This window comes from Sciurus vulgaris (genome assembly GCF_902686455.1).
Source record: "Sciurus vulgaris genome assembly, chromosome: 12".
NCBI classification, from domain to species: Eukaryota; Metazoa; Chordata; class Mammalia; order Rodentia; family Sciuridae; genus Sciurus; species Sciurus vulgaris.
The window spans coordinates 1,067,834-1,078,293 of record NC_136473.1 but is presented as its reverse complement, the minus strand read 5'-3'; the positions used below and the strand labels follow the sequence as shown (position 1 = coordinate 1,078,293).

Here is a 10,460-nt window from a genome sequence, read left to right as displayed (position 1 = left end):
AGGCGTCTCGTAGAAGATGCAGCAATCGTTTTACTTGGGAACATTCTGATTTACCCCGAGCTTTGGGACAATGGGACAGATGAGGTTCTGTCAGTTTCCCACCCACCCTGGAATTTTCAGTCAGGGTGTGCCTGAAGTCTACAAAAGCAGGCGAAGTTTCTAGAGTTCATTTAGCTGGACAGCGTGGGACACTGACTTAAGAACATGCACTTTTTGTAGAACTAAAACCATGCCGTCTCCCCGGTGAGGGCAGCAGCATGCAGAGGCCGAGCCAGAATGGCCAGCTCTGCTGGTGAGGACGCCAGCTTGCTTTAGAAAGGGAAAAGCTGCCTCCAAAGCAGCAGCAGCTGCCGTTGCCTCAGGTTTCACACCACTCAGAACAGGCTCCACCTCAGACCAAAGCCTCATGCGAGGGGAGCTCAGCAGGACTCCCGTCAGCCCAGCCCTGCCACCAACCTGGCATGAGCGCCCTGTCCTTGTCCCCTTGCCTCTGCCTTTCCTCCCCCAGGCTTCTCAGTCTGCCCCCGGCTGAGGCACGGCCTTCCCAGGCCCACCTGGTCAAAGGACCAGAATACAGGACGGCATGAAGAGCAATCCCTGCCCTGGTGCTGCCTGCTAGAGCTGCTCCCTCTCCCGCCGCTCCGCCCCGCCCTCCTACCCCACAGCGTCCAGCTTGCAGGCCCTTCCCACCCTTCTTCAATCAGCTGTGCTGACTCAGGTACGACCTGGGTACCGTCTGCTCCGGGCACGCCCCTGAAGTCCCGGGTCCACTCACTACTCCCAAGGTCTTCCCACTGTGCCGGGCAGAAACTTGTCCCAGCGCTAACCAAAGGGTGTTAAGGCTCCTCTGCTTGTCTCGGTCCCCATGGAGGCTGCAGGGCTCCTTTAAGACATGGACTCCCTTATGCTCAGCCTCAGATCTTTTGAGTAATTTTGCTCAAAAAGTATTTTATTGTACATAACCTGTTAAACCGATATAAGCATAGCAGTGTCGATACACAAACTTTAATAGCACTCATAAATATTTATTAAATATCTCTTGACTTCATACCTTAAGAAACACCAACACTTGTGAACATTCAATGGGACAGGCCAGAAGAGTCGAGAATACTGAGCTGCTGGAGGAGCGCAAATCAGCAGTGTTCACCAGAACCACAGACGCCTGCAGCCCGCAGGCCACCCAGCATGCACACTGGACAGAAGCAGGAATGTGCACAGCAGACTACTCACAACGGCCCCAGACTGAGACCACTACAGTGTGGGAACGGGCGGGAAACCCTCACACGTGCACAGGAACACGAGAGCAGGAAAAGGGCCCCTGCGCCCAGCAACCAAAGCACCTCTTCATGGAGATGGAGACCTCTGGGGACTGTAGGGTGGTGGGTGTGACAGGGAACACGCACCATGGAAAGCAGCCTCCTGGGGGACGGGAATGGTAAACTGGCGAATGCTACGGAAACGTCACCCAGAGTGCAACCGAGGCTGGGGCGAAGTCAACCCGTAGAGGCACCCTGGACAAGCGCAGACCCACAGGGAGGTGGTCTCTGGGCCCAAGCAGGAACAAGGAAAAGGAAAAACAGGTGCACCAACGGCACCTCTTATCAAGTTTTAAGTACCCTCAGGCCACGTGGGCCAGTACCATTCCCTTTACTAAATTTTGAAAAGCTAAACTTGATATAAAATCTGTGCTATAGAATTAGAAGCTATTACAAGTAATATTCCAAAATAATTTTACAATATTCTTTACTAAAAACCTGCTACCGTTTAGTAAGGGTGGAACAGATAAAAGATTCTTTAAAATATCAAAAATTTCCTATTAAGATTTTTAAAAAAGATAAAGACTCCAAACTTGAGTACCCTGCCATCACCAAACGCCACACCTTTTGATTATCTAGGTTTTGGCATGTCTAGCACTATGGAGATTAACATCGGTTCAGGGAATGAGTTTTAATTTCATTAATAAAGGAATATTAACTTAACCAAATACCCAACAGGATTCCTGAGACATGTACTTTGAGAAGAGTATATAAATATTAAGAGATTTTAAAACCTTTAAGAGCAAGAAAGAACAAAAAATACCTAAAACTGCACAGGCAGAACAAACTGGGCTGGTGTAGGTAAGGTGGAATAAACCCAGCTCCTTGAAATGTGAACCTTTTTTTTTTAGATGGTGGTCTCAAATTCATAAGCTCAAAGCTCCTTTACACCTCAGCTTCCCGAGGAGCTGGGACTACAGGCACAGATACAAATACCAACTCTCCTCTACTGGAGTGAAACAGAACACTGCTGGCTGTGTGCGCCAGACTGACCACAGACTGGGTGTGGACCAGAGACCCCACGGCTGACTGTGGTTCCTGAGGTCACAGGCAGCTTGTGAGACTCTAAGCCTTTACGGAGGCTTCTCAGCTTCTGGCTCCGAGGCCATCACCTTCTAGGCACCAGTCCAAGTGCTCATTGATCTGCGACTCCAGAACTTCATTCTGACAAACTGGACAGCTGACCAGCTGGCTCTGGGCACAGGAGCTGCTGGAACCCGGACCTGCCTCTGCAGGGTACGAGCTGCTCTTCAGATCACTGCCACCACTCTGCATTTGCTCTTTCTTGATAAAAAAGTTGTCAAGAACAGTCTTGTCTTCCAGCCTGGGCCGCTTGCTTGGCGACCTCTCTTTGGACCCACTCCCTCCCAGGGCCGCAGCTGCCGATGCCGATGCCTTCGATCTGGAGGAATTTCTCAGGGATATCTTAGAAGCCGGAACCCTTCTCTGAGAACCAGAAGAGACAGCATGCTTAGCAACACTGCCGATGGTCCCACTTGCTATTGGAGATCCACTCCCACTTCTGAAAGCCTTCTGATTGGCAACTGAGACTCTGGGAAAGTAGCTGCTTAGGACACTTTGGTGACTGGTACTGATAACAGGTGAGACGAGATGGGATAATTTTTTACTTAAGCTATTTTGTTCAAACTTCACCTCAATGTTGGAATCAGATCTTAGGGCTTCTGCTGAATGGCCTTGATTAAAAAGATCTTTGGTTTCGTTGATGGTGTGCGAGGTAATGGCTTTCTCAGGCACAGGTGAACCGCTCCTCTTTCCAAGAACATACCCTTTCCCACTGAAAGGGACCAACGGCTGTGCCTCACCTCTACTGGGTTTACCTGCAAAAGAAAAAAAGACTTTCCTCAACATTAATGCAGTAATCAACACTAAACTAATGGGCAAACCAACTTAGATCCATGTAGTAATTACCTACTAATGGGAAAAGAACAATCTTTGGAAGGTAGAACTCTGGTATTGAGAAAACAGAAAGGATAAAAAAACTGACACTTTTTTTTTTTTTTTTTTTAAATAACCCTTTCATGCCATAGAACCACCCCTGAGGAGCACTTAGCTTGAAAAGAACTTGGTTTCCTCTCTGTGCAGCTCCAGAAGGGAAAGCCTGCTACCTTGGTGTGTTTCCTTCTACTCAGCAAATCCTCCCACCGCCTATGCTCCTGGGCCCTAATGCAACTAGCTGATAGCTTCCCGAGGGAGGGAGCCCAACTTAAGCAGGAGCCTTCAGAACAGGGCCCAGCACACACATCAGGTTCCTTTCCCATTCTCCCCAATGATCACACACGTCAGAAGTGACCTGACAGAATCCAACTGATGGGAGGGGAGTGAGTAGGACTTATACTCCAAGCACTGTTCTTTTGATTATTCTTACTTGACAATCTTTTTCCCTTCTGTTTCGTAACAGCTCAGTGCTAAGCTGAGACAGGAAAGAGACTCTACCTCAAATATTGTCAGTGGAACCTATTTTACTTTACTCACTTAAACGTAGAGCAAAGTATATTTTCCTACCACCATCTCTTAGACAGCGGAAGTTTTTCTGAGTGCATGTGGAAGCGTCTCAGGAGGACAGACCCCAGGCTTATCCCGCATGGGCCGTAGCCCACTGCACGGTGCAGGGGAGCTTTCGTAAGGTACCTGCAGCCTCCGCTGCTGACGCTGGCTGCCTGCTGGGTTTGGCCTTCCCTCTGCCTTTTTTTGGGTAGTTCTCTGGCTCCTTGATCTTGATGTAGGTGCCTCCACAGGTTCTCTGGTGCTCGGCCCACCAGAAGTCGTGAGCAGAGGGGGCCCTGTTGGTGGCGCGTCTGACATAGCCATAGTACGGCTGTCTGTGCTGGCAAGGCCCGTTGCAGCGCCACCAGTGCCGCCGATACTCATCCACCTCGTCGTGGAAGGTGTGGTACACCTGGGCAGAGAGGACGTGACACTTAGAAAGCAAGCTGACAATTTCAGGGGAATTCTTTGTAGAAGCAGTGTTTTTTTTTTAAACTTTCCTTTTCCCAGAGATTTTTGAGAAGTTCTATTTTGGAAAAGACAAGCTACTATATTTAGTTTCTTTTGAAAAGTCCATTTTAGGGCTGGGGCTGTAGCTCAGTGGCAGCACACCTGCTTAGCATGTGTGAGGTACTGGGTTCAATCCTTAGCACCATACAAAAATGAATAAATAAAGGAATACTGTCCATCTACGATGATAAAAAATTTTTTAAAAAGTCCATTTTAGTAGGAAACAGCAGTTAATTTAAAGCTTCCTGAACTGTGTAAAGATTACTCTGACATTAGAAAAAAGTTTTGGAAAAAAAAACACAAAAATACCTCTACAAATGCAAATGTTTAGAAACCATCCCCACACACTCACATATGTGCACAGAGAGGAGTAAAAACCACCCCGTGTGCAGAGGAAGAAAGCAGAAGGACGACCAGGAAGGCCTGACACACTACCACCACCTAGTGCTCAGGCTGGGCCAGCGGTTTCACATGTGCCTTCTCTTGTGAGCCTCTCTCCTCCTGAGGGTAGAACAGCGACGTGTCGCTATGGCCCCCACTGGCATGTGAGTAACATGAGGCAGAGAAGTTAGGCAGGCTCATGGATAACAATGGGGAAGCTGGGCACCTGAACCCAGGTCCCTGACCCCACCTCCCACAAGACTGTGCAGAGATGAGAATCAAAAGGGACACAGAAGTGGCAGCAGAACACAGGACGGACTTTCAAGGAGGGGCCTGTCACAAGGAACAAAGTCAAGATCCTCACAAGAGTCCAGAGTCCCATGGCCTCACAGACTGCCTGAACTGTTACCCATAGGAATTCAGAGGCCACTGCCAGCTCTGCAGTCACTCCATTATGTGGGCCTAGAAAACTCAATCAGCCTCCTATCCACTGCTGAAAAGTCCTCAGAGATACCACTTACTTCTACCTAGTTCTCTCTGTTAATTAAGTCCCAGGAGTTACTGAATAAAATACCACTAAAAATCATAAGTGTGTATGACTTTGTATACCGTTATATTGGCTCCAGTCAGGCTGTTGATACGATGCATATGTTTACAAAACTCTGGACCATGTCCTTCCCGGTCTTTATCATTATTCGTGACAAATAAATAAGCATGTATCATTTCATGCAAGAGAGTCTGAAATGGAAAACAATTAATTTGTTAAGGCACCTCTGAAAATAGAATGCATTTTATTCCTCATCCTGGGGTCTGAACTTCTTATGCAATGCTCACAAATCTTTCATACACATCCAAAGCTCTGTCTGTCTGTACACAGACAGAAAATCATCTGTAAAAAAAAATCATCTGTAAAATCCAGAAGGAAAGATCAATGAATTTAACTTCATAAAAACCTTTAAAATCCTGACAGAGAAAAAACCACTATAAGTGAAATGATAAATTCAGACAACTACATGTGCGAGACAGACCACAGGCAGTTAGTTCTGACCAGAGCTCCATGTGTCAGCAGGGAAATGACCACAGTCCAGTTTTAAAGTGGGCAAAAAGGAGGTGCAACAGTGTGCACCTGTAATGCCAGCTACTAAACAGGCTAAGCAGGAAGACTGCCTTGGGCCAGGTGTTCAGGGACAGCCTGGGCAACATAGAGATTCCCTGTCTCTTAAAAAGAAACAAAATAACTGGTCTTGGAGTTCACAGAAAAACAGGTGTAAATGACCCACAAGCATCTGAAAAACTGCTCAATCTCATTTATAAAAAGAGAAATGCAAATTAATACTATATTAGAATGCTATTTTTTGCTTCAAGATTGATGAAATTCCTAATGAGTGACACTGTTAAAAGGGCTAAGGGAAAACAAACACTTCTGTATACTGCTGACACTTCTGTATACTGCTGGCAGAAGTGCAAAACGGTACAACCCCACGGGGAGGGATCTGAGGGCACCCAGCAAAACCACAAGCATGCTTGCCCTTCACACCAGCAATACCGAGACCTGTAGGAATGGCTCACGTGGGGCATGTCCACACAGCACTGTGTGCAAAGGCAGATCAGACCTGACTTGGGAGCCTGGTTGAGTACACGTCCACCTGGTGGAGTTCTGTGCGGCAGGAGGAGAGTGGCGAAGATCCCCGAAAGGATCTGGGGAAGACTAGAGTGCGAAAAAAGACCAAGTACAGCAGGGTGCACACAGCATGCTTTTTAAAGAAACGTGACAGAAAAGGGAAATTAAAGACAGACCATTGCAAAATAGAACAATGAGAGAATAAGAAACTAATAATAGTAGGTGGACAGTTAAAGATAGAGAAGGACAGGCAGAGGACAAGATTTCAATGTAGGTAGCTTGTTTCAGTTTTACAATTTCAAATTACGTAAAATTTTAAGACAAACACTGTTCACTCCACACCGAGAGCAGTTTATGTGCAAAATTAACAAATGCATAAAGTTGCTGGAGCTTCTTGTTCAAAAGCATGAATTTTCCATAATCCTCATTTTTTTATAAAAGATTTTCCAGGGCTGGGGATTTCTCTCAGTGGTAGAGCACTTGCCTTGCATGTGTGAGGCCTTGGGTTCAATCCCCAGCACAGCAACAAAGAAAAGAGAGAAAGAAAGAAGATGAAGAATTTCCACCAGAAGAACAAGACTTGCATTGATCAATTTTACCTTTTTTTTGGTGGGTATCTGGGATTGAACTCAGAGGCACTCAACCACTGAACGACATCCCCAGCCCTATTTTGTATTTTATTTAGAGACAGTGTCTCACTGAGTTGCTTAGTACCTTGCTTTTGCTGAGGCTGGCTTTGAACTTGTGGATCCTCCTGCCTCAGCATCCTGAGCCACTGGGATTATAGGTGTGCACCATCACGACCTGCTGAATTTTAGTCTTTTTTTTTTTTTTTTTTTTTTTTTTAGTTGTTGATGGACCTGTATGTATTTATGTGTGGTGTTGAGACTCGGACCTCACACATGCTAGGCAAGCGCTGTACCACTGAGCCACAACTCCAGCTAAATTTTAGTCTTATAAAACTATAAACAAAAAAGAGAAACATTTTCACGTGGTCATTATGAACATACCCCTTATACTTATCAACTGTACTTTTCAAGTAAATATCACTCTATTCAGAAGACTAAAACTCAAGAAAGATCGTGCTACATTTCAGAAGTTTCTCAATATTCTGAAATAACGATAAACACATACCTTCACAAAAGAGGAACAATTTCCAAGATGTCCAATTTAATTAAACATCTTCACCTTAACTTCTAGGTTGAGGCCAGGTTCAAGCTCTGGACAGCACACCTGCTTCTGTTACTGCTCAATCTGGTTAAAAGCCACTACTCTGGGTCCGGAACATGCCACACATTTTCTGCCTTGCCTTGGTTCACATGATTCCCATTCCTCCTGTCAAGAGGAAGCTCCTCTTTTGTTTCCTCTCACCAAACGTCCAGCAGGTCCTTTAGGGCTCAACTGGCAGGAGCTATAGTAGCTACAGCAGTAGCTATAGTCTCTTTTTGATTTCAGGTGTGCTTTTTCTATTTCTTCATGGAGTCACTAAGAGGGCTGGTTAATGTCTGTAACTATGAGTGTATTCTATTTATTTAGCTTTTGCCGATTTATGCCCTACCTACATACTTCAAAGTTATGTTATTATTTTTAGAGTCATTATGTATTTTTGTCTAATGTTATTTTATTGTTATAAAATGCCACATAAGATTTACTTCCTTGAAGTCTTTAGTCTAATATAGTCACGGTAGCTTTTTCTTTTTTGGTACCAGGGTTGAACCAAAAAACCACTGGACTACATCTCTAGCCCTATTTTTATTTTGAGACAGGGTCTCACTAAATTGCTGAGGCTAGCCTTGAAATTGAGATTCTCCTGTCTCAGCCTCCCGAGCTGCAGGGATTACAGGTGTGCATCACCACGCCTGGCCAGCCACGGTAGCCTTATCATGTTAACTATTCAGATGACAAGCTTCTCCTTCCCTCCAAATTTAACGTGTGCATGTCCTTCCTGCAAGCATGTCATTTCTACTCTTCGATGTCATCCTGTGTCTGATGGGAGCCCTGAGTCCATCTCACTCAGCATGACCACTGATAAAGAAAGCACTTAGGGCTACTTTCCATGTCAGGTGGGTGTGGTTCTTTATGCCTTTTCTTTATCACTGACCAAATATTTCTATTGTACCATTTAATATTTAGTAGTGATTTATATTTCTTTAAACTGTGGTTTAAAAAATGTAAAAGTTACCATCTTAACCACTTTTATGTGTACGGTTCAGTAGTATTAAATCAAGTAGTCACTGTTGTGAAACCTGTTATCTTTTACTGTCCTTAAAAATTCCATCTGTCTCAAGGATGTTTTAATCTATCTCCCATCTCATGCAGACAACCTCTAGCACCCCTGTGCTATTTTGTGCAGATTTCTCAAAAGACAACTGGGGGATGACAAATCACACTAGGTGCATCCTGAGAAATTTCAGGCATCTACTAAATCCAACCTGAAGTAAACTGGGAATTGCTTCTGGTCCAGTGTGCCACAAGGAGCGACTACAATATGAATATGCCCCAGGCCAGTAGTGCTGCCAGCTCAGCTAGATATCAACAGAGGGCGGCAGCATGACGGTCAAACAGGAGAACTGAAATCCAGCTCAACCGGAAGAACTGGGCTCTTGTTTTTCTCTGCTGCTAAATGTATAATTCAACTTCTCTGAATTCTAATTTTCTTATGTGTAAAAATGAAGATAACACACATTGAACATAAGTTGGGCTGTTGTAAAGATCAAATGGGATAATACACCTGACAACCTTAATTAACTATAAAGCACTATAAAAATGTTTCATAATTATCTGCCATAAAAGTTTGGGTTGCACAGAGTAAAAAGTACCTTTTTCACAGCAGACTAAATCAATGGTAAATACTGTAAATTAAGGAACTAAGAAGCAGCTTATGTAAAGAATACCTCCACAAGATCCTTTCTTGGTCTCAGCTTTAAAAGAGGTTCACTCAGACGGATGGAACACATTCCACCCCTCCCTTCATAGCTGCAAATCCCAGCACACCTGGAAAGAATCACAACACATTAGTTTACCAAATACCAAATACACAAAAGAAAGGGGAGGAGCTGAAGGGGCAAATCCTTACCCATTCTCAGGCACTTCACTAAGAGAACCCTGCTGCAGAGGGCTTTCTTAATTGCGCACCACCTTAGGAGCTGATGCTTGACTGACGGTCTCAGTGGACAGTGGTGGCTGCCCTCACCCTACCCCACAGCAATGCTCAAAGTGGGGGGAAGGCGGTGGGGGCGGGGTCCTGGGGACAAGGGGTCCATCCTGAGGATCCTTGGGACCTGCGCGCCCTGGGGATAAGGGGGGTTGTGCTGGGGTTAGGGCGTCCATCCCGAAGGTCCCTGGGACCTGTGCGCCCTGGGAGTGGGAAGCGGACAGACCTGGGGTCCGGGCGTCCATCCCGAAGGTCCCTGGGACCCGCGCGCCTGGGAGTGGGGGACAGACCTGGGGTCAGGGCGTCCATCCCAAAGGTCCCTGGGACCCGCGAGCCCTGGAGGGGGTCAGGGTTCCTGCGGTTGGGGCGTCCATCCCGAAGGCGCCTGGAAGGGGTGGGGTGGGCTGGGGTCCGGGCCTCCATCCCGAAGGCCCCTGAGTCCCCCCGGGGGCCTGGCGGCCCGACCCTGGCCTCCCCCGCGCGGCTGGGCGTCAACGACAGCCCCGAGGGCCGTTCGCGGCCGCGCGGGCACTCACAGCGTCATGCGCACGCTCCACTTGACCTCCACGGCCTCCAGCCGGCCCCAGAAGAAGCGGTCGTTGAACTGCACGAACAGGGCCTGCAGGTCCGGCGTGGGGTCCGCCAGCTCCCAGGACGCGTCCACCAGCGAGGGCTGCTCCCGCGCCGCTGCGCGCTGGGCGGCCCGCGCGTCCCACTCCTCCTGCAGCCGCAGCGCCACCACCAGGTCCTCGTCCATCGCGCTGCTCGCCGCCAGGACGCCGCTCGCTCGACGAAGCCGGCTCGGACGCGCGCGCGCGCGCCGATCTCGCGAGAGCTCAAGGCAAGTCGCGGCGCGAGCGCGGACCCGCTCGGACGCCGGGGCCAAGACGCTGGGTTTGGCTGCCGAGGACCGCACGCCGCCCCACGCACGCACGCTTGGGATCCCCGGGCTAGGCCCCAGGAAGGGTTCGGG

General features: G+C 47.6%; 1 protein-coding gene across 2 annotated transcripts; it reads right to left on the bottom strand.

Moving 5' to 3' along the window:
- Window positions 1-1,643: 1,643 nt before the first annotated feature.
- On the bottom strand, window positions 1,644-10,244 carry SPRTN (SprT-like N-terminal domain; the record flags this gene model as incomplete). 2 transcript variants are annotated; one of them, XM_079107500.1, is made up of 5 exons in its annotated part: window positions 1,644-3,154; window positions 3,966-4,233; window positions 5,322-5,450; window positions 9,228-9,327; window positions 10,024-10,244. In XM_079107500.1, 5 exons carry the CDS (start codon window positions 10,242-10,244, stop codon window positions 2,403-2,405), a joined length of 1,470 nt encoding a protein of 489 aa, XP_078963626.1. In that variant the 3' UTR covers window positions 1,644-2,402. The 2 variants fall into 2 exon arrangements, with proteins under 2 accessions (XP_078963626.1, XP_078963625.1); XM_079107499.1 differs by lacking the exon at window positions 10,024-10,244 and adding an exon at window positions 9,778-9,878.
- Between the last annotated feature and the right edge of the window lie 216 nt (window positions 10,245-10,460).